Source organism: Crassostrea angulata, chromosome 10, assembly GCF_025612915.1.
Source record: "Crassostrea angulata isolate pt1a10 chromosome 10, ASM2561291v2, whole genome shotgun sequence".
Taxonomy (NCBI): domain Eukaryota; kingdom Metazoa; phylum Mollusca; class Bivalvia; order Ostreida; family Ostreidae; genus Magallana; species Magallana angulata.
In genome coordinates this window covers 11,450,039-11,475,000 of record NC_069120.1, presented here as the reverse complement: position 1 = coordinate 11,475,000, position 24,962 = coordinate 11,450,039, and the positions used below count along the sequence as shown (strand labels likewise).

Genomic DNA, 24,962 nt, shown 5'->3' with positions numbered 1-24,962 from the left:
TCCTTATCAATGTTGGAATTACGTGGTTTTGTTATTTTGTGGTGGATGTTAATTTTTTGGAGATTTGATCACCATGCTGAATGCGACCCGCAGCACTGGACACTGAAAAATTCATCCAAAAAATACCCTTTTGAAATTCCTGTGCACAAACTATTAACGTAAGTTGCAAATTTTAATTTACATGAAATATCTTAAGAGTTACCTGTTCCTTTAATTGGAATTCTTTCTGGGTGGAAATGTCATTTTTTTCCTATTGTTCTAATCTGAGGCTTAATTTCTACTCGCTTTATAGGGCTTGATGTAATCTTTCACACATCAAGAATGAGTGGATGTTTGAGCAAGCTCAGAATGTTTTCTTTTGCATTAAGACAGACTCTAGTAAATAAACAAGGATTATCCCATATTGGAGTGTCATCTCTAATAGTTGTTGGTCATCTGCAGCTGATAAAATAACACTCTCTCACTCTCTCTCACTCTCTCTCTCTCTCTCTCTCTCTTTGCACATAAAAACTGAGAAAACTTGAAGAAAAAATGTGAATGTTCATGCATTTACTAGTATTTAGGGGAGATGTTTATGCAAAGTCTGATTTATCATATAAACAATCATTCAAAATAGCAAATCCTTTGATTTTTATCTGCATTGGGTATATTTTAATAGATTTTTACATTAGATAGCTTTTTTGTTTTAAATTTATTAAAATAAAAAGAAAATTTGTTTAGTACAAGTGGAAGAACAAGAACCGTTATCATTATATCTTGACAGCATGTTTACCTGATAATAGATGGACAAGAAAGGTGGGGTTTTCAGAAAAAGATAAAATTGTAGATGAAAACTTAATTTTTTTAACAGTGGGTGGTCCCCAAATTTCCCTTTTTATGTAAGTGTCAAATCATTATCCTTAAAACTCCTTCATCTTTTATAATTAAAGATAAACAAGAGGAAAAAAAAGGTTATATTTTCCGAAAGGAAAATATTTGGTTCTTTTGAATGATGGATTTAGAAAATTTTTAATTAAGTTTTGAAAAATGAAAATATCCTAACTCTTTACTTAAAAAGAGTTGAGTTCATTGACAAGCTAATCACGGACTGTCACTCACCACCCATTGAAACAATAAGTGTGTACTTGAGACCAATTTGTGAGTAAGTCACTGTCTGATTAGAAACGCTCTCATTTGAATTAACTCTTCAAAGATGAAGTTTGACTTCCTTTTCATTCCCGTTCCCCAAAAGTTTATTCTGACAGTGGGATTCCTCTCTTTATCTGCCTTGTTAGCAGGGCAATAAAGCAATCGTAACTCACAGGTAGACTAGTCAACTAATTATTATTGACTTCTAAGAAGAAAACAAGCTCAAAGTATAACTTGCTATGACATTTGTAGGCTTCTGTCAACAGCAACTATTTCGATTGGAAGCTACCAGTATATCCTTTGATCTTTCTGGTTGCTGTGTTTCATATGAAATCTGCTCTATGAGAATTTTTTTTAATCAAGAGAAGAAATCCTGATTTTGTCTCTAGGTCTCCATGTAATAAAAGAGCAACAGTATGGTTGCCCATGCAATCTTTCTCATCATTATTTTTTTGCGTTTGATTGAGTGACGAACAGACATGGCAGATATAGCAATTTAAGCACAAAAGGAAACAAGGTTTCAATAAGACCGTATGAAATATTGATGTACTCTTTCTAGGATATACCGTAATGATTAGAAAATGGCGTGCACAAACCATTCAATGTACCATTCCCGCTGATGAGTTTTTTATCCAATGGAATTCTGGAGGATAAAGCTGTCCTTTGCACCACTAGCTTCAAGAGTTATGCCGTTCTGAGCGGGCTTCAATTAATTGTTGAATCTTTTCTCCCTTTGCTTCCAATACAATAGACTGGACTGATTCATCTACGACTACAGTACATAGAATTGCTATACACAATACACATTCTACATATAATGAGAACTGATGACAAGAGGCACACAGTTAATGACTGTTTTGTATGGGTATTAATTGATAAAGTAAGTTGCCTATGTGAAGGCTGTCACTGTCATATATAGAAGTCCTGATGTAATATTGATTGGATAAAAACACGAAATAGAGATTCACTCATGCAAACCATATACAAACCACTATGGGTTTTTTTTTACAATGAATTTTTAAAAAACCCAGAAGATTTTAAAAAAAACTATGGTCAACTTAAGATGATATTGCTTTAAATTACTGATACATGTATTAAATACAGCGATTTTATAATTAACGTAATAATTTGTAGCAGTTTCAAATACTGTAGACATTCTATAAAGCACTTAACTATTGTTATAATGTGAAAGAGCATTATATGTACTATCTTAGAGTTTATCATCCCCCCCCCCTTCCCTCATTTTCCAAAAAATGTCCTGTGAGAATTAAATTGTAACAATCCAAGATATGTGATATAGATACTTTAAAGAGATAAGCATTAGAAATGCAACTCGTGAAAATGCAAATAAATCTGTATCATTTCCCTCAAATTTGGCAGGTTGAACACCATAATTTATACTCATATTAAAACTCCACTATTTTCCCATGTGAAGTTAGGTCTAATTCACAAGATTTTCTCATTAGCAGTGCACGATGCACCTCCAGCTCTGCACATTAAAGATATGAAGCTGTTGTGTCAGAAGTTGTGCAACTGCACTACATCAATGCCACTGCTTTCAAAAATGATACATATCATCTATCTTTCCTTGTTAGTCAAAACTATTCCTTATAATTTTCACCATTCTTGCTGAGGTGAATGTTCAAGAAAATGACAGGCACATCCTCCTCAAATTAACAGGATCAAGATCAAAAGAGGATGATAATGGAGGGAAGGATTCCTTCTTTGTCCTAAATCAGGCCTTATAGTTATCTCTTGTTATCGTTAAACATCAACATTCATTAAGTCAATCACAGCTGTGAGGATTTTTCACAACAATGGAAGGTTAGAAGACTGAACCCTTGGTATTGTTGATGGTGTATATTTTATCAAACACAGCAGTGTGGGGCCAAAATAAAAGCTCTGCCCATAAAATACTATCATTCTATTAAAACAGGAATTTTTCGTAAGTAGAAAATGTCTCATTAAATTAATTTACATGAGTTCAGAAAAAAAAATGATATGAATTTATGGTCAGATGTAGACCATCCCTGTTAATGTAAAATGCCAGCTAGCACTTAGAAATAATTTTAAAGGTGTTTTTTTTCTTCATCAAAAATTGACTTAATTTCCAGACAAGTATGGAATAAGATTAGGTGTGTGGTTGAAAAATTTGTTGCTTGAACTGGACACAAATGTTTTATGTCATGTCAAAGTAAACTCTACCTCCATGGAGGAAGGCAAAAGTAAAGAATAACTCTTATTCTTCAGCTTCCCGCTCATTTTTTTTTACCCCTCCCCTTTTTTTAGTGCTTCTTAAATGGTGTGCATCAAACATGCAATTGTTGACTGGTCTAAATCTGTTTTTCATTTCATGCCAGAAAAGAAATCAGTCTGCCAAATGATATATACAGGACAGGCTTGGGGTAATGCTAAATGTAATGGTAATGCATTGCAATGCATTACATGTTTTCAAAGTAATGCTAGTAATGTGTAATGCCTTAAAATTAGCATTACAAGTAATGCTTATGTAATGCATTACTTTCCAAAATCTAGTGTAATGCTGGCATTACATGGCATTACTTTGCATTACTATGCATATTTATGCATGTTCACTTTCAAAAATGTGATGAATAAATGAATAGTTGAAATTGAATTTGATTAAATTTATTTTTAAAGAAGAGAGAAATAATTCTAATTAAGAAAAAAAAATTAATTGTTCATGTTTTACTAAAAAAGGTTTTTTTAAATTCATTTTTGAATTGTTTATATTACTAAAGATAACAGCACAATTTCATAACATTTTTAAGAGTGTTGTTATTAAGAGTTTTTAATCATTTAAACAATTTACTCCAATTAGTTTGCACTTTAATAAGAAATGTGTCAACAACACACTATGCCCTCAGGATAATCTAAGTATCAAAACAATCTATTGTTATAAGAAGTGCTAAACACCCCAATCCCCTTCCCTTCGCTATGTCACAATAGAATAGGAGACAGACATGCACCTTTAAAAGCAAAATGAATGCACTGTCCATCCATGATGAAAATCAATATCACTTCCAATATTATAACCCATTTGAAAATAATCTTACTTATTTTCTCTCTCTTTCTCTCTGTCTCTTTGTCTGTCTCTCTCTCTCTCTTGTATATTAATTACACTGTACATTAGTTTGGACTGATAGAAAATACAAGATTTATGTATTTAATCTATTATTGCACTCAATATATCCTAAGATAAAGATCGTCAAACAGTATTTTCCAGCCCAAGCTTTGACTGCTCCTGCAAAACATTTATTTAGTATAGCCCAGAAGATGGATGCATTTAAAAGATGAACCCTTTGAAACTCCGATTATAAGTGCAACAGCAATCTTTTGTCTTAAAGTGTCCTCCGTAAACAGAAATACAATTAAAATATATTAAGAAATATAACTGGGAAAAATCATCTGTTTATAAATTAATAAAATTAAGTGTCCAAAATTATAAAGATTTGTGTAATCTGGGGATATATCTATATTTAGCTTTTAAAAACCGCAACATTATTTCATAAATTGTTTTTTGTTACGCATGTTATCCTGTGTCTCTATTTCATATCTGATATTGTATCATGCCAAATGTCTATAAATATCATTTTACTTATGTAATATGTTGTTCATATTGCCACAATATGATTATATATTGAGCAAATAAAGAATGACTCTTGTTTATTCATTGGATTTAACCTGATACTGAGCATGAGGCTGTAGATATGTTAAAGAGTGTTGTATATTTGAAATATTTGCAAAAACTCTTTATTAGCTTTACTTTAAAAAAAAAAAGTAATGGTAATGGTAATGCATTACTTTACTCATGTAATGGTAATGTAATGCATTACTTCAAGAAAATCAAGTAATGGTAATGGTAATTTAATGCCCAAATTCATTAAGTAATGGTAATGTAATGCATTACTTTACAATGTAATTCGCCCCAAGCCTGATACAGGATAATTTTTTTTTTATATTAACTTTCTTTAATTGAGATAGGTCATCATTTTGAATTTTGTAAAAGTATGAAAATTGCTCTTTATATCTGTATATTCATTGACAAGTGAATTACTTGGTTCTGCTTTCCTGAGTTTGATATTATCATGACAGGTAGAGTTTAGGTAATTACGCAAATCCCCCATAAAAATTTTAGAATTTCTTTTTTACTTTCTGTAAAATGATATTGTGCAAAATAGAGCATTTTCACAGTGAAATATCACTGAGCCGATTGACAGAGCTCCTTTTAATAAGATAAAGTGTCAAGGCTTTAGATTACCTCAGATTATTTCTTTTTAATGAAAAGATACCTCAGAAAACCAGACTGTTATTTATCAAACTCAGCTGTGCTGCTAGATTCTCTGGATCCCACTCTGAGGTTTCAAACTGACCCAAAACTGAGATGTCATTATTGAACAAATTCTTGTTTTTCATAATTAGGGCTGAAAACACAACAAAAAATGTTTGGACCTTTTATCAGCTCCTGTGATCAAAATCCTAATTTGATTGATGATGAATGTCTAGTGGTCTGATAAGGGTTGCAATAAATATCTCAAAAAGATAAAAAATAATTTGAAAACTTGGCTGAAAAAATGTGATGTGCTTCTTTCAGTTATTTTGCCAGTTCACACAGTATAATATGTTGAATGCTTCAGGTTATGAATGAATTCATTTTTTTGTTAAGCATATAAAAACACACCCTTAAATTTCATTATTTTTAAGTTATTTGTTAAAAAGTTCATTCTGGTCAGAACTAGGAGGGACATTAATTACATGGTTTACGGTAATGGATCCCCTATTTCTCAGGTGTAAAGACCTCATACATCCCAGAGAGGCAAGATCCTTTAGGTAAATGATATGGTATGGTAAAGTCAGGAGATTATCTAGCAAGACTGCTTGGCTTCTGGAAGTTCCCTGGAACGCATCAATAAATTTTAACCTTAAACCCATAAATTGTCCTATATAACAGCTCAGTTTTGTTTGAACCTTTAACTACACCATGTGTAGCAGTGCTAAGATAGATTAATTGTAATAGGATATCTGAAATGGGCAGCTCTTGCTTTAGTAGTGCAATACTTCTGGAAGCAATTTCATCTTATTGTAGAAATATGTGTTTTTCCAATGTCAACTGTTGGTATTGCTATTGTACAAATAAAACTATTGTGAGTAATTTTCCAGACAGACATCACAATCTCATTTGTGCAGCTCCTTTGACTGTGAAATCAGGGTGTTGAATATCCCCTGTATCCCTTCCCATACCCACAGGGGGGACACTGGGCAGAGAAAAATAAATTCTGCCAAGAGGAAAGGCAGGGCCCCATTCACATAAACTAATCCCCTCCACTTCCTCTGAATGGAAACATAATTGTATACAAATGATATAATTTAGCACCAATTTCCCTGACATGAGAGCAAGTCCACAATAGATTGGAAATGGTTAACAAGAATGGTTAGTTGATGACTACATCTGTTCCGTGGTATTTGGGTTTATAGCTATGAATATTTCAAGGTAATTATTTGTTGGTTACTCATGATGGTAGCTAAAAAATAAACATGAGTCCACTACAGAGCGAATTTCTTTGGTAGTCTTTGATAGCTAGCATGATGTTTGAAATACATGTATATTATAACATTTATATAGTCAATATTTTTTAAACCAAATAGTTTATGAATATACTATTGAAAACTTTTGTTGATTTACTGGCTTGTGTTAATTATTAATGAATTTTTTCTTCTCTTTACAGAGAGCAGTCGGACCATGAAGGTAAGAGTGTTACAAAGACTTGAATTTGCGGGTCACAAAATTTGCGAAAATGTGTAGCTTTTTTAATTTGCGTCAGTCATTTTTTGTGATTTAAAAATTTTCTTATAGAAAATAATATAGACTATAATTTCTGCATATTCAATAATTTGCGATTTAAAAGTCATCGCGAAAAGAAGCGAAAATTAGATCACCGCAAAAATTACCAGATATACGGTATATGTACCGTATCTATGAAAAACATCTTGAACACAAAAAATTATTCTGTCAAATTGGTAGCTCATCAGTAGATGGTACAATGATACAAGAGATTGGTCATAAACTTGTACATTTAATGACCTATGTATGCAAATTGAATACCCATAAAAAAAATGGAATTGATGAAAGGTGAACAATGCCCAGTAAAAAAATCTATAACCCAGATGTGTTGTTAGAAGTCCAGGGTTTAATTATAATATCATCAGAAATGAGTTGGACTATGAATAAAAAAGAGATCCCAAACATAATCATAATGATGATCGGAACACTTTTTATTGGATAATTCGCGATATTTTTCTAACAACAAAGGCACACATTCGGATAGCATCTTCCCAAAAATAATGCATGGATGAGTTATTGAGTCCTAGCAGATTTGGACACGTTGTGTAACGGGGGCCACAAATCGGCTATAAAGCACCACCCAGGCGATGTCTCTTGGACCAGAAAGGGATATCCAGCGTGTCATGTTGCAGATGGATTTTAGCAATGATAATGATTTGTGGTCATAAATCCTGTTAAAATATTGTCTCTGGAAGTACAGCAGTGGAAAAGGATGCATTTCCTGTCAAGTGATGCTTTGTTTGAAAAATTGCAATTGCATTATAGTAATTGGTTCATTACAGATCGAGTCATAGGCTTGATTCAGATGTTATCTTGAGCAGCACCGCTAAAATAACATCTAAATATTTTTTTCGCATAAGGAAAGGGTGAAAAGTAAATTGCAAATATGAATTTCATTTCATTTTTTTAAAAATTTTGTTTGAGGTTACCATGCAGTTCCAGCAAATAAGTTACTTTTTCTTTATTTTGATGCCATCTTTGAGTTTATGGGAAGAGAAATACCAGACCGTCAGCATACTTCAACTTTTTTTCATTATGCCCAATTCTTTTCAAAATTACATACTATGTCATTCTGTTTCTTCTCAAAGCTCTCTCTAATTTTCTCTGCATCAAGTTCATTTGAATTTGTTTCCACCCAACCCCCCAACCCCCCTTTCAAAAAATCTCCTTATTAAAAACTAAAGGAATCAATACTCAATTGCTTCAGACTTGCTGGATGTGTGAATAGATAGCTTGTCTTACTATGAGATTAGATGAAATTCATATTGAATTACATCTAAATTAATCCCTTGTTAATTATCCCTAACACAAAAACTGGCTAGCAGACATAAAATATTCATGCCCTTCATGTTGTCTGGTTAGGAAAGAAACAATCTCAGAATATCTATTGAATCTAAAACAAAACTAAGATTTCTTCAATCGGTAATCAGTGTATGAGCATACCTCATCTCTAGAAATTGGTGAATAAAACGAACACTTTTATATTCGTTGCATCAATTTTTATTAATAAATAGAAAATTAATTTTTTTATTATTTCATCTTCCCTTTTCAGTGAATTTGGACAGAGATATTTTTATTGGTTGATTAAAGTTTATTTAACTTAACATTGGTAAACCCATTCACTTGGTTTTCTGGTGTATTCTTCATTTCATGAGTTGCACTAAAGAAAATATAGAAATCTTAAACTAAAGCTCTGATTTTACCAAGATAATTCAAACAATTACTTCATCTAAACATTCAATTCACAGTTAATGTAATATTAGATTTTGCAAGCAATTGAATAAATATTTGATGGACCAACATTTCCAGCACATTTGATCATGTAAAACTAACAGTGGGGGATCTTGTTTCGAGGGTAACTCTGGTTGACGATGATTACCTTTTGAGAATGCACAAACTAAACTTATGCAAAGTCACAGAATATCATAGTATTGTTTGTCCATGTCCACAAAGACAAAGTGTTGACAATTCAAACACAGGGTTGGCACATGCACCACTTGTCATCTAACTTGGTGTTTTCAATTTGCCAGAATTTGATTCTTTATGCAGGTGTTCATTCTTTCTTGAGTTTTAGCAGAGAAATTTTTGGATGGTTTCAAGTTTTTCATATAGAGAATATTTCAGGCCTCCCTTCCTATTGCACCAGTTAGGTGTTGAAAAGAAAATATACCAGGGTACATTTACAGTTTACAATGCCAAAGGGCGAAGTACAGTGGTGATGACATTGATTTTTATAATGCATCCATTACCCTTTTTATGGACCAAGTCTCTCTTTTTTACTTTTAAAAGAACCATCTATTATATGACCTTTTATTAAGCACAAGGAGCATAGAATAATCTAATCCAGTTCAAAGTAAATTATTTTTCTTGTGGAATAAAAAATTGTTCCCAAACAGCATTGACATTACATGTCATTAAACATATATTTGTTAGCAAGTTAAAGGGTTTTAAGTTTGCAGTTTTAGAATGAAGTAATTAGAAGTCACCGGACAGATAGGATCAGGGTTTTAATGTTGCCCAAAAAAATGGTACAAACTGGGAGAGGAAATAATGGAATTATTTTAGTTGTCTGGCAGCCTCTGAGTGAAATGTGTGATAAGTGGCTGAAAATTTTAGTTCTCAGGTGTTGAGACAATTAGTTTTGACATGTTTAACTATAGGAAAAATTCCCAGGTGACCTTACAGCTTACCACAGCCACTGGGGTTTAGAAATAATAGCAAAAAAAGGTTCGCCTCTGTGACAAACAGGGTTGTTGCAATTGCTGTATTAAAACTATTTTGTCGCCCAATAGGTCAGGGTTTTGTCTTGAGAAGTAGAGATAAAAAAAACCAGCTCATGATTAAGGCGTTCAAGACTGAATTTCATGACTAACTCTGAAATCAATAAAGTTATAGAATATTGGTTTTTTGTCTTGGAGAGAAATAATGAAGATGAAAGTAAAGAATGAACCAAAGATGGTTGATGATTTTAGGCTTTAGAATTCCATGATTTTAAAAATCTTCTGCAGTTTTATCTAGTGTATATTTTTTTAGTAATTTCACAAATTTCAACAATTTGAGGTTCTTGGAAGCTACCAGTTTGGAAACAAATCTACCCATTGTTCTGCAGACTCTGTAATATAGTGCCAACATGGTTTATCTTTACTTGTGCAGATCAGTACTTCCTCTGGAAGTACCAAACTTGAACCCTGCTTCTTTTTTTCAGCAGAATGATAAATTTGTAGTTCAAACAACCAATTGTTCATCTGCATCCTATCTACTCTCTCCTTTTAACAACCATTCTCTTGACCTGTCAAAAGATTGTTTGTTGTAGTGTAAATAATGTGTGGAAAATTCTAACCCTGAGTCAAGAAAGCTTTTAAATAAAGTGCCAGAGCATAATAAAATCCAAATTGAGTGTTTATTAACTTTCCTTGCACTGAAAATAAACAGATCATCATTGATTGTACATTTGGCAGCCCTAAAATTTATAGGCCATCTTACATGAAAGATTGCAAAAAAGAAATACCCTGTTAAATATTAGGTCACATGATGGATGAAATAATCAAGGAAAAGGAAGATGTATATATGTGCATTAAACCTGCATAAACTCAGAGTAATTTTTGAACAAAGAAATTGAGCATGTCTTGCTAACAAAATAAGTAATACTTGAAGAATCATTATATAATCCATGAAATATATTTTTTCTTCTTCTCATATAATGATTAATGGTTCTTATGGGGATTTTGGCAAGTCTTGCAGCAAAGATACAGGTACATTCCCTGAATGATTTATATAAGAATTGAAGAATCATAACACTGAAGTAGCCTCAGTGTGGGCTTGTTCCGTTTTTTTGTCCTATTTGAAATGCACCAGATGGGTATCCTAATGCCTCTTGATAAATCTTTAACTAGCATGAGACTTGATGAGTGTCAAACCTAATTTATATTTCAATATAGAATAAGAATCTGATGTTGTGTAACTCATTTGGAAACCCACCCAAAGTCAACTGTGATAAACCTGGCCTGATTTAATGTGGTATTATTGTTTGGGACCCAATCTGCCTGTCACTGCAGTCACATTTATTTGGATTTGGACATGAGTTATGTCCAAAGAGTTGCCAGGAACGGTAGTTATTTTGTGCCATAAATAAATTCCCACTGCTGAGTGTGATTACATTTTACTTCAATATGGCCCGGTCCACAAAATACAGTATCATTGGAAATGTTAGGTCGTCTTTTTGGTATAAAATTTAGTTTTACTGATGTTATTGCTATTTTTACATCAGTTTAGTACTCTTGAGACTCACCAAGTGGCGTTTCATAATTCTGCACCCATGCTGGGCAAAATTCCTTGTCATGGAGTAATACATATAATACATAAAGAAAAAAAAGTAGATTCTTTTATGCATAATGTATATTTTGTTGACAGGATGTGTATCAGTATGCTTTTTTTCTTCTGCTGCGTAGTCTGTGTATTCATTGCTCATTAAGTAATTGTGGATTCAGCTGCCAGACACAATCAGGGTCATTCTTGATGCTTAAGATACGAATGGGTAAAATCAATTGTCTTAAGCTAGCTTGAAATAGCATAAAGCTGGACTCTTAATCTGAGCATAGTGCAAAACATGTCACTTAAAATAATTGACCTTCTGGAGAACTGCGCAATATATGGATTGTTACACCAAAAAATTCAGCACATTTTGCATATTTCCTTACATAAGTCCATTTTTGCTCACCTACAAAGGAGAAGTCAGTTGTATATTAATGTTCATTCTTTCTAAGATTTCAAAAAAAAAATTGTAAATACCCTAAAAACATTTTGCTTTGGCTTTAACTGAATTTCACATGAAATTTAGGGATTCCAAAAGTAAATAAAAATCAACAGGATAGTTAACGAGTCCCGAGGTGAGCTCTGTTGGCCTGATGCTCATTGTTTGTTCTTTGACCTTTCTATCACGATTGTGAAGCTTCTGAAGTTTGATTCCAATGCATGTATAACCTTTCCCATCGGCATCCTTAGTGGACATTGTGTATAATTTTAAGACCTTTTTTATGATGATTCTTAATGAGTGAGGACCTTGCTCATGTAATACGCAGGGAAGGATAACAATTATCTCCATTTCAAAGCTAAAATATAGATATATACAAATGAAATACAGATATTTAATCGCTTTTTTTACTACTTGATCCGCACGTATTTGACCTGTACAGATACCCTTTGAAGAATTTGGCTTGTTTTTGTTAGTTGTGAGAATTCTGAAGAAGATAATACTCAAAATTTAGATAATTGTGAGTGTTTTTAGAAATGAATATCAAAGGAAATCCGGTATATTTGCCATTAAACATTACTCTGAACAGAAAATATCATTCTGTTATTTGAAGCAATTTAAAGTTACATTCTATGATATTTTGGCGTAGCTTCTAAAGCTGCAAAATTCTATTTTGATTAGAAAATTAAATGAATCATTAGGTTTCTTCCAGTCAAGATTCATATCCACCCAAGTTTTACATGTTTATATAATTTTGCATGTTGAAATAATTATTTTTTTGTTTTAGGAAAAGCCAAGTTGAATTTGGACTTTGCTATGAAAAATATCACCAAGTACAAAAGTGAAAATATCCGTATTCGTTGTGAAATTTCTGGAAATCCACTACCACGTTACAAGTGGTACAAAGACGATGTTCCAATCCGAGAAAATGAAGATAGAATCAACAGCAAACTTACTCCCTGGGGAGCAAGGTGAGTTGTCCCCCTTGATATTTGCTTGGCAGAAGTTTTCAAGAATTACTAGGGTAATTTGCTGACGGAACAAAGTACTAATACAATATTGAAAATATGCAGTTAATGGAAAATTCATCTGCATAATAAAAATGCAATCCAACTATCAAGAAGTGAAGAATGCATTTAAACAGAAAAAAGTGAAGAATGTTTGTTATCTTAAATTTGGCTCTACATTGGTAAAAAAAAAAAGAAAAAAATAAGCATTTTCAAACTCAAGTTCAATTACAAGAATTACAAGAAAAAAAACATTTTGTTCTTTATTACAACTGTTCTCACATCTTGAGAATTTTCATTGAGAGATTTAGTGGGCCAGTACATCTGCATGTTGCATCAGACGGGTTTCATAGTCCTGTGTTTTTCTGCAAAACAGATGTGTGTGACCATAAAATACATCTTAACAGCGCTACTTTATAGACATCAGATATCAGAGCTAGAAAATTATTCCTAAATAAAAACCTCGGAGAAGAAAGTGATATAATACACGTAGATATACAGAGAGAATCATCATTTTAAGAAAGCTTTACTTTTTGCAGGTTGAAAATACAGAATGCTGATGTGTTTGACAGTGGCTGGTACATGTGTAAGGCTTCAAACAACGCAGGCGAAGTCAACACCACCGGTTATCTACTGATCAAGAATGGTACAACTTCCACATTTCTCTAGTGCTTATATTGTGTGACAATTATGTAATTCAGACAGTTCCTCATTTCCTTTTGTCTCTTCCTACTACTGTGGGATCATTAAATTTCGTGGTGGCTCAATTTTCGTGGAATTCGTGGGTACGTCTTATCCACGAATTAACATCCTCCACGAATTAATAACTTCAGGCATAAAGTCATATTTCCTTTTGTAGGTATACGAGAATACACGAAATTACGTCCCCATGAACCTGTAAAATTTAAGCATTCCACAAAATTGGCCTCCACAAATTTTAATGATTCCACAGTATTCCTTCTTTCTCTCAAAGAGGGTACTTTGGATTCCATTTCAAAATTGTAAATCTTTGTAACGTACTACCATATGAGATCTTAATAATTTGAAGATTTCTGAATATCTTCAATATTTAAGAGCCAATTTTGCATCATATTGATAATATTTTCAACAGAGTATCCCCCCAAAACCAAACATGACAGTGGCAAAAATCATCATCAACCAGACATCCATGACGACACCGACACGTATGTATACATTTGAAACTGGTTCTCTGCTACAAATTCCTTTAATAAATTCCAGTACCAGTAGTTCAAAATGCATTTTTGCTTCTTTTTTTTCAAACTGATTACAATTTGTTGAACTTTCAATTTTGGGTTCTAGATTTTTTATGAAATGCTACATGCAATAGATATATCATACAAAATCAAACTGAATAGATGAAGGAAATTTGGGCAGAGAACCAGACTCGTTTACAGGGTCCATCTGTGATTCTGTTGATAGAAGATACGAAATAAGGAGGGGGAGTAAAAGATACAAATTTATCATGAATGGGTGGAATATAAAAATGAATCTCCTTTGGCATGTGATGATAATGAAATGCTATTTCAGACACTGCATCATTCTTCTAGGAGGCAGAATTTAAGATTTAAAAATTGACCAGTATCAATCATATTTCTTATCTCGTCTGTACACTCATCATTATCAAAATATCCATACGGATGATACATGAAGTTATTGGTGTTTTGATAAGCGTGGATAGAAAACGTAAATTTTGCCAGATATTGCAAGGCAGACAGTAATGAGATGGTTTTTATGTATTCTGATGTTCATCTTTTTCACACTTTCTGATATATGCTATTTGAGGTTTATGATCTTGCTGTGTACCAGAGAATAGGTTTCCTTTGCCAGATAGTGAGTCAAAGATACTGATAGCATCTATTTGCTTGAAGTGTGACAAAAAAACGTAGCCAAACACACACTCCATCCTTCTTTCATGCTCAGAATTTAGAAGAAATACATGAATGGATTAGGGCTCAGATCAAGTTTATATACCCTAACATTTTATCTTTGTAAAACAATATATTATCACCAGATAAAAATAAGTATAAAATGAAATTCATTTTTTTCAAAAGCTTTTCTGGGAAATACAATCCAGATGTATACCAGACGTAAGTATGGCTGTATTTTGCTTGGAGGTTGTACTGATACTTCCTATTGTGCTTCATCTATAAGCTTTAGACCAATTAAATCTGCATTTTGGTGATTCGTTTGATAGATATTAAGAAATCCATACTCTTAGCTGTGGTGAAAGGGAGATAACTTTCCATTTAAATAAGTTTTTTATTTTAGAACTATATATCATGCATTTGCCTTTTTATTGTAAACTACAGTGATGTTTGTTGTTTTAAGTACATGTATATCTATAGCATTTCTTGCTTGCTTCATTTATAATCTGAAAATATATAGATTTTTTTTCATTTGAACAAGTCTTTGAAATTCATTCTCTCTCATATAACAACTTGCAACATTCTCAGTGCATTATAAAGCAAAATAGAAATAATAAAAAAAAATTGAAACTTTTTTTTCAATTTTTAAACTTAAATGATGCAGGCTATAGTTTATCCAGCTTTTATGTAGCTTGCAAGTTGTTTGGTGATGAGAACAAAATATTTGTTTTGTGTGTGGGTGTCTGTTGTGGTTTCCTTTCATTTTCCTCTCTGACTATATACCGTACATATATAATACATTGTACTCAGTTATGTATCCTTCACTAACAAAACTGGTGCTTATTTTCTAATCTCTCTGCAATTTTCGTTTAATTATCATATAAATTTTGGTATAATTCAGGAGACCTAAAGGGGATCTGGGGTCATTTCTTAGCCTTTAGTTGCCAGTTTGAATCCCACTATGTTTAACTCATAGTGATTTAGTGATGGCCGGGGACCAATTTCTTATTTACAATTCACTCCCTGGATCAGTACACTAGTTTGACCAAAACTAAGCAGGAAATGTCATTCTCATTTCAAAAATCACAAAAATCAACAAAAAACTTTTTCTGTTTTATTTTGCACAGAATATGTAACAAATTTTAATTTCAAACTTTGCACTAGGACTTATCTTTCTTTTTCTCTTCTGTGTGTCCTTTGTGCAGTTGAATAAAAAGGCAAATGTGACCTTAAATAATGGCTTTCTAACTCTCTAAATACTTATACATGGTAATCATTGTTTATAGTTTGCTTTTTTAGTAAAGATAAAGCAATATATATATATATATATGTAGTATTTACATCTTTTTTAAAAATATATTCCCATATATCAGCCAGATTTTTAACAATTAAATTTTCTGAAAGGTTGTCATAGTAATATATTAAATTGACTTCGATTTGTATTTCAAGTTTATCAAATACAAGGGAAAAACCCGTATAAGCCAAATAGGGTATCAGAACATATGTGGTAAAAAGGGGGTAGTACATGTCCTTTATCAATAAGTTGGTAAAAAAAAATTCCGCATTCCAATAGTGTTACAGCAAAGATTTTATGATAGAATTAATTGTTTCTGCAGCGATGTATTCTTGTTCATTTGATTTAGATTAAAAATCTGAAAGTAATTTATTGACAGATACGTGGCAGAGGACAAAAAATCACAGGAAAGAGGGGATGGGTTTTGTCAGAAATTTCGAGGAAACACCTGTGCCAAGTTCTTTGGGAATCAGAGCATCTACGTAACATCTGAATACTCCCAAGGGGTCAAAGAAAACAATTTTATCAGTAAGGAAACATGTCATAGATTGTGTATCTAATGCAATTTTTAAGTCCATTATTGACAAGATGAATCTGTCATTGTCAATAGCGATAGTGTCATGATAAAAACTCAGAATTTTTTGGCAGTTTGAAAAAAAGGGATAACTAAGGTAGATTTCTAGATATGTATATATGAATTATTTCACAAATTACTACATGTAGTATGTATTTATATTTAACAAGTATTTTTTAAGAAAACTAATTTTGATTCATAGCTATATAGAAACAGACAGGGGTGAAATTAATCTACATGATCCAGTTCTAACCATGGTTACATCCCCTAGTTTGGTACATACTGATGTACTATGTGCAAATTTTGTAGGTGGTTTTACCATCATTGCCTCCTCCAGTGAGATGTCGACCACATGTCACCAGTACGCCATACCTTTCCTGTGCTATTTCACCTTCCCCCTGTGTGACATGTCCTCAGACGAGCCACGCCCCCGACAAGTGTGTCGTGATGAGTGCGAGGAGCTGGAAAATCACATCTGTGAAAAGGAGTACAAACTAGGCATGAATCACCCTGATATTGGTACAGACTTTCTATTAATTGAAATGAATACACAGCGATCTGATTATCTGCTGTTCATCTCAATGGGGGAAAATCTGTCCTCAGTTCTTCTTACCTGTTTTACATGCATCAGTATTTTAGTTGCATTTTACATTTTGAAAGCAAAATGATTATCATTTGTGATGAATCATAAGCCATATTGTAATCATAGTGATATTGTTTTTGGCTGAGCTCTGTTCATTGCTTAATCTCTTGATTGTTCATTTATTCAGGTAAAAGGTTCCTACCTGTGTGTAAAGACCTGCCACCGGTCGGAACGGTAGAGGGAAATAACTGTGTGAAAGTAGGGGTACCCACCCTTACTAAATCAGGTGGGTACTGATGATGGTGATGAGGTCGAGCGACGTCAGGTGGCTATAGGCTGAGAGCTGACCATTACCCTTCCTCTGTACTGTCTTGTGTGCATGAGGTTTTTTGTCTCCTGTAATTTGCATTTGATATTATACACATGTACGAAGCTTTATCAAGATACGAATTGTCAAAAATATTTGTTGCTGTTGCAATGCACATGCAAGAACAAAAAGTTCAGAAAAATCAGTCTGTGTTAGTGGCACCTCATACCTTTCTCCTCTGTGTGTGATTTAGCCATGCATCCATAGAGATTTGAAAATGTGTTTTTGTCTAATGTCTTATGAAATCTCTCTGTCTTAATCTACTGTAATGAGATCACCTGTAGACTGTGTACTGTGTTGCTCTCTAACTGTCAATGCTTATAAACTTGTTGTCAATTAACAGTGTGGTACGGACAAAACAAAGGATCCAAGAGCGGAGGTTATGATATCCCAGGTGAGTTGGTTTTACCTGGTTCAAGACATTATCTATTTTTCAAACTTTATAATATACTTTGCTGAAGAAATGAAAACCACCCTCCCTTTAAAAAGATAACAAAAGAGGATAAGTAAGATTTTTCTGCTTGGCATGTACATGGCATGTTCTTTATTGGTATATTATGTATTATATTATGAAAAATACTGACTAAGACTTCATACTGAAGTGTTTTGAGAGTTTTGTTGTTTTTGTTGTTTTTTTTTTAAGAAAAGCTTAAATCAATATTTTACATATGAAAAATAATCAGTGTTTTTCATTCAAAAAGAGAAAAATGTGTGAAAAAAAGGTAATTACATGTACATGTATTTTCTTAATAAGAAAACTGTTTTTATAGTACTTATACACAGATTACTTGTTTTTTATAGATTTATTTGTATGTTATATATATATGTGTTGTAGAACTTAATTGTTACACTGGGAGGGGAGAGAATTATCGAGGAACACACCATCGAACAGTAACAGGCAAAAACTGTGTCAATTGGCAGAACAACCACAAATTCAAAGACCACCATTCTCTTGGTCAGTCAAACTGTGTATCACTTCTTATACATCACTTTGTTCTTATTATCATTACCAGTATCATTATAGATCATTATTTGTCATTGCAAATTTCATTGTCCATACATGTAATAAGGACCCCCCTTAGAACATGTAGAAAAAAGTGCACATGTATGGAAGGTTTTTTTTCAATATAGCTATGGTGTCAAAATAAAGACTTCTGTAGCATTCATGCTTGACATTTGCTGAGAATTTCCACATCATGTTAAGAACTTGTTAGAATTTAATATTTAATGTTATTTTTTCCAAATATTGAGGAGTGTGCTTGTTGAAATGTAAAGTGGTATTTAGTGAAGAAAAATATCAGTATTTCATATTGAATACTAACAGCAGACTTGATAAAGTAAATTGTAATTACAGGTAACCACAACCTGTGTAGAAATCCCAATGGTGACCCAGGGGGTCCTTGGTGCTACACGGACTACCATTACAGACAGAATGAAAGCTGTAACATCCCTCAGTGCAGTAAGTATCCCAGGAACACTGATAAAGATCAAATGACCAATGTAACAATCATTATTTTACCAATAAATACATTTTATAAACACAGGAATTCTTTCTGTAATGTACGGATGCGCAAAATGGACTGTCTGCTCTACTTTAGATATACAAGCATCGTTGAAAGTTTCTATAAATTCATTACTCCGAAAACAGAAACAAACAATACTGTTCAATTCACAAAATCTCTGGTAATTCACAAACTAACTATAGACTATAATTGGAATACTCTCCAAATACATTCAAACTAATGTACAAGTCTATCCAACTTAGACCTAATAAAGTTTTCAAAGAATATTTCCAAACTGGTTTAAATAACCAAAAATAATATAATTCCAACTGGTACAAATTAAACCAGTAATATTATAAACACTCAATTTTTGAGTGTTTATAATATTACTGGTTCCATATATTATACAATTAACCCAATAGATAAAATAAATAACACACACCTGCGACTGTGGTATACTCTTAAAAAACCAGCTCTTCAACTCTTGTTTTGCTATTAAACACATCATTAAATACACCAAAATGATGCAAAATATGCCGACCAATCAGAAACATTGTGCAGCTTAACATCAACCAACCACTGGCGATACTGGATGCCCTTATTCTCATGGGTATGTTAAAGTTTCACATGAAATGTAAACAACAATTTAAAATCAAAGTACTGAAGAACTGACGGGAGTTGATTTTGTCGATGTTTATTTATTTTAAAATCAATGATATGTTATTTTGCATGACAAGTACATGTAGTTTCTAATTTGAATTAGGCACATTTTTATAATATGAATTTTTGGACTTTTTCGACAAAAATGTCGAGAAACCCCCCATATGAATCATGTTAAATAATATTTGAAGATAAAATTAATTCAATCAAACTATGTATCAGTAATAGAAATATTTCTCGAAAATTGTATGGATCCAAGCAATATTGAACTGTAGTCTTGTTCAACTAAATGCTCGGCTGACACTGTAAATCTCCGACAAGCAAGAGAGACTCTCTGCTTGTCAGAGATTTACGGAGACAGCCGAGCGTCGAGTTGAACGAGACTATATTGAACTCTGGCGTAGGAATACATACGACTACAAAAAATATCTATATTGTTCGTACCATTTAAAATCTTACTATTTTCAAGGTATTTATAAATAAGTTTCCTTGAAAAGCAATGCTTTAGCATACATTACATCGAATTATCAATTATTTTCAAGAACTAAGTCTTGTCAGCAGCGATGATTTGTGCTGAGGTTCAAACACTGTTTCACTTTCGGTTTGTCTGAGTAACTGCATAGGAGAGTTGATTAAAATCAACTCCCAAAAATACAAATTATTTGATAAACATCATAACTTTAACGATCAACAAAGATTAATAACTTTTAATTGAATTCGCCGCTAAATACTCTTACAACTTCTTACATAAAAGTGCATCATGGGAAACCGCATTTCCAGAATAACAAAGGAAAATAGGCAAGAAATGCCAGGTAACAATATACCAAATATACCAAATAATAGATAAACTTACGTGAACACTTAAGTACATGTACTATTGTAAATTATCTGTAATACTCTGTTTAACATTATGACAACATTGAAGTCCTAAATTTATAGCAAGTTACATGTATGCAGCGAAACACTTCGTCTGACATAAAATTGGGGGAAAGTGTCAAAGCACAAAAAAAAAATTTACACAACATATGTAAGAAATAGTTAAATGTATTTGTCACACTTTCCTTTTTTAGCATCTATATTGCACTTATCTTGTTTTAATTGCCTATACGATTTTTGAATTTCAGTCAGTGGAGCTGAGCCCGTGAACAAATTGATGTACATTCTGGTACCTGGAATAATTGTTCCTCTGGCCTTGATCATCCTAATTGCTGTGGTGTGTTTGTGTCAGAAAAAGAATGATAAGGGAGCAAATAGTAAAGGTACAAATTCCTCCCAGAATTCCACTGTAGAAACTGTTCCCCTCACTGGAAAAGCTTCGGGCTGCAGGATCAGAGAATTCATGTTGTCTTCGGTACGGTTCCTACAAGAGCTTGGAGAAGGAGCATTTGGAAAAGTTTATAAAGGGGAAGTGATCGGGTTATATGGAGATAACACTGTGTCAAAAGTGGCCATTAAAACATTGAAGGAAAATGCTTCACCTAAAATCAAAAATGATTTCAGGAGGGAGGTGGATTTAATGACAGAACTGAGGCATCCAAACATTGTATGTCTTTTGGGTGTCTCCATGAAACAGGAACCAATGTGCATGTTGTTTGAATTCATGCCATATGGGGACTTGCATGAGTATCTGCTTACTCACTCACCAAATTCTGATATGTCAAGTGTGGATGAAGAAAGCGGCAAGAAGATCATTCTTGAATACCCAGAAATGTTATTCGTCGCCATCCAGGTTGCAGCAGGAATGGAGTACCTTGCAAGTCATCATTTCGTTCACAGAGATCTCGCTGCCAGAAATATATTGGTTGGAGATAGTTTGTCAGTTAAGATTTCTGACTTTGGTTTGTCTAGAGACATATACTCCTCAGACTATTATCGAGTGCAAAGTAAATCCCTATTACCTGTCAGATGGATGCCCTTAGAGGCTATCCTTTACGGAAAATTCACCACAGAAAGTGATGTGTGGTCATATGGAGTGGTTCTTTGGGAAATTTTCAGTTATGGACTCCAGCCTTATTATGGCTACACTAATCAAGAGGTGATAGATGTAGTGAGATCTCGCCAAATCCTACCAAATCCTGAGGAATGTCCCCCACGCATGTATGGTCTGATGGTGGAATGCTGGCATGAAAACCCAACAAGGAGGCCAACTTTTAGAGAAATTCATGCACGTTTGAGGGCATGGAAGACTGAAGTTCTGATGCAGAATCCACATTGGAGTATTAGTCAGAGTCAGTCTGCTCACAGTGGAAGTACCCACCAGAGCTCCCAGAGTGGGCCAAGCCATCACAGTAGTACTGGTCCTAGTAATACTACCGCACTAACTGGCCTGACGGGCAGTAGTGGTGGGTCAGAAACCCCAGCCCAGCTACCCCAGGTCCAAATGATTGATCCCCGATACACAGACTTACCAAGAGTGCATTACACCCCAGCACAGGCTGGCCTCCTTCCTCCCTCCATGATGCAGTCCCCACCCCCACCCAATTACTCCATGGTGCATGCACAAATGGGTAACCACCAGAAAGTTCAGCAACAGCCACTCTACCCTGTGGTGTGTCAGAATGGTCCGCAAAAAATCTCCCCTGCTGAATCTGTGGCTTCCAGTAACAAGTCATCGGGGAGTTCTGCTTCCCATGACTCCTCCGCTAACTACAAAATGGGTGGTCCTGCCACCATCCCCCACACACAGATCCAGGGGGAAGTGAACAATGTCCCTAACGGGGTGTCGGTACCCAACGGACCGTCGGACTGCCAAAGATTCATGATGACACAAAATGTGTACATTCCCGACCAGAGGGCGGCGGATTATCACGAATGAGCAGGAAGTGTGATGTCATCATTTTGTACATTTATACTCACTGAATCAAAATGTAATCTATAGGCATGGTTAGCAGTGAACAGTTTACAGTTCAACAAGTCTGCAGTTCAAAACTGGCGTGTGAACGTTGATATTTGTTCTGTGTAGACCGACGTGTACTATGAATTTTATCTTCCTTTTTTTTATTGCAAGATATTTATTTAGAGGCCTAGTATTATTTTTCTCATACTGCATTACAAATTGTATTACAGTGTACAGTGACATGTACATTAGTGTAATAAGGTGTTGTATTACAATGTTCAATGACATGGATGTCATTGTGATATAGTGTTATTGTTGTGTTACTTCAGTATTGTTTTTCAAAAAGCAGTTTGTGTTTGTATATATTTGAATTTCTTTGAAGATATACCAAAGCAAATAATTTTCTAGTCACTGCCTTGAGAAATTAAGGCCCACTGCATAATTTTGATGATGAGGAAATTCTAATTGTTAAGCTGTAATATTTTTCCTACAATTAATTTGTGTATAGTATATATTATGTATTAGCTTTCAGCAATAAGTGAAATTTGATGAAGGGTCCAACAAAAGAGGTTGGACATATTACAGCCGCAGTGTTGACCGTCTGGCTTTGTACTCTTATTTTTGTATCATCTATACTACTATTTTTATAGCTTTACACAAACTATTTATAATTAAGCATTCTCACTGTCTGGTACAGATCATGATTTACTTTGATTTTAACTTTAAAAATCATGTTGTTTAAATAATGTATTCAGGGTTATTTTCACCCTTTTTTTTGCCCTTCAATACTTTCAAAGGATTTCGTCCTGTCTTGAGTTCACCCAGACACTGAGACAGATATTAGTACCCTCTCTAATTAACAAATTACCGGTTCTTAAAAATGTTTTGAATTTGTCCACTTACAAACGCTTCAAATAGCTCCCTGTATACAGTAACGGATATAGCATTTATTTGTAAAATGGTCATTTTATTGCAGAAACATATCCTTAATTTCTATGATAGTTTTTTTTTTCATTTAATTGTGGATCAATGAGAAGAAACTGTTACATGTAGTGCCATTGCAATACAATGTAGTACAAATACTACCATTATGAATTTAATTGTGAGTTCAACATTCTTGCAAGTATTTTTGTATTTTAAAAAATCCTCGTCTGTTAGACCCAGCATCCAAATTTTTAGCATCTGTAGTTAAATCTTGTCTGTTGCAAAATTTGTTCTCTTTTGCTTTAGGAGAATATATTTATAAAGTTGTGTGCAAGGCACAGTGAAAACCAATGAAGATAAGTCTGATTGTGTGACAGGGAAAAGTGTATGTGTGTGTGAGTGTGTGTATGTGTGGGTGTGTGTGGTTGTATGTGTGGGTGTGTGTGGGTAAAGAGACAGAACATGACAATATAAAGGGTATTTTTCCACATTGGTGCTTAAGTCAATGTTGTATGTGACATAGCTACAATTCTCATCCATTCAACAATAGAAATTAGCAAAAGCTTTGTAGATTGAGGGAATAATTTAGTTCTGATTCGTTAATTTGAAAATTGGAAGACCAGTGTCCGTCCATGGCAGAAACTTTGATTCATTCACAAACGATTCAAATATATATGGGAAGTTTTATCTTCATAGAGATTGATTGGTCTGGATACTGAGTTTAAGAACTGTGTATTCCTTGAAGCATGATTCTAATGAAATCCTCAAGAGCTTTGCTCAATAGAATCCAAACCACTTGCATTGTATCATTTTCACTTGCTTTTCCTCAAATCTGATTTCAAATTCACCTGAGACTTCTAGAGAGTTTATCCAGGTACATTGTTTGTACAAGGACACCTGCTAACTGCCAAAGACTGTATCATTTATGTATCATCCAATTATTCAGCATCGATTATGTCAAATGTGCCATGTTATATTTTTTCTCTGTTTAAAAAAGAATCTGTTTTTGTATATGACCAATGAAAATAAAAGATGTAAATCATTTTGAAGTTATCATAAGACAATCAAAGGCATTTTACCAAATCTGCTAAAATTCTCACGTATGAGAGGAAAGCTGTATGTTTGGAGAAAAAAACTGCAACATTCAAAATTGTTTATTTCTGTTTTCTGACTTATTTCAATGGTGCATTTTGATTGCTTCTGTAAGCTTCTTGTAGAATATTAAATATGTACGCCAATAGATGCTACAAACTCATCAGTCTATACACACCATCTGAGGGCCAGCTATTTACGGTGCTACATGTTAACTGTGAGGCTTTGTCCAAGTTCTTAGTGTTTTGTAAATTGGCCCAAATTGCCTATGTGCTGGCATAATGAATGGTATTGTATGTGAGATTTTTTTTTCATTTTCACAGCCAAATAAAATGTTTGATAATCTCATTGTTCTTTGTTTAATCCCAGTCTGAAGATTTTATTTTAGACATACATTTATTACCTATAATTGAAATCAAAGACGTGAATTCTGTTGAAATACCTTCTTAAGTTGGTACTACTGTGTCTAGTACAGTGTATATCGTTTTTGGGTTGAAAA

The 24,962-nt window shown here is 33.5% G+C and overlaps 1 protein-coding gene across 9 annotated transcripts in view; it reads left to right on the top strand.

Moving 5' to 3' along the window:
• The window catches only part of LOC128167521 (inactive tyrosine-protein kinase transmembrane receptor ROR1-like), an 83,503-nt gene extending 60,157 nt beyond the window's left edge, over positions 1-23,346 (top strand). For 4 of the 9 annotated variants that reach the window (XM_052833287.1, XM_052833288.1, XM_052833289.1 and 1 more), the window contains 12 exons: positions 6,873-6,892; positions 12,526-12,709; positions 13,285-13,391; positions 13,857-13,929; positions 14,818-14,853; positions 16,305-16,453; positions 16,809-17,018; positions 17,270-17,368; positions 17,793-17,843; positions 18,285-18,404; positions 18,804-18,908; positions 20,736-23,346. In XM_052833287.1, coding sequence (XP_052689247.1) covers positions 6,873-6,892; positions 12,526-12,709; positions 13,285-13,391; positions 13,857-13,929; positions 14,818-14,853; positions 16,305-16,453; positions 16,809-17,018; positions 17,270-17,368; positions 17,793-17,843; positions 18,285-18,404; positions 18,804-18,908; positions 20,736-22,426 — 2,845 coding nt within the window. In that variant the 3' untranslated portion in view covers positions 22,427-23,346. Of the gene's footprint in view, positions 159-6,872; positions 6,893-12,525; positions 12,710-13,284; positions 13,392-13,856; positions 13,930-14,817; positions 14,854-16,304; positions 16,454-16,808; positions 17,019-17,269; positions 17,369-17,792; positions 17,844-18,284; positions 18,405-18,803; positions 18,909-20,735 lie in introns of all 9 variants that reach the window. The other 5 variants (XM_052833293.1, XM_052833290.1, XM_052833292.1 and 2 more) reach the window with 5 other exon arrangements.
• The last annotated feature ends 1,616 nt before the right edge of the window (positions 23,347-24,962 follow it).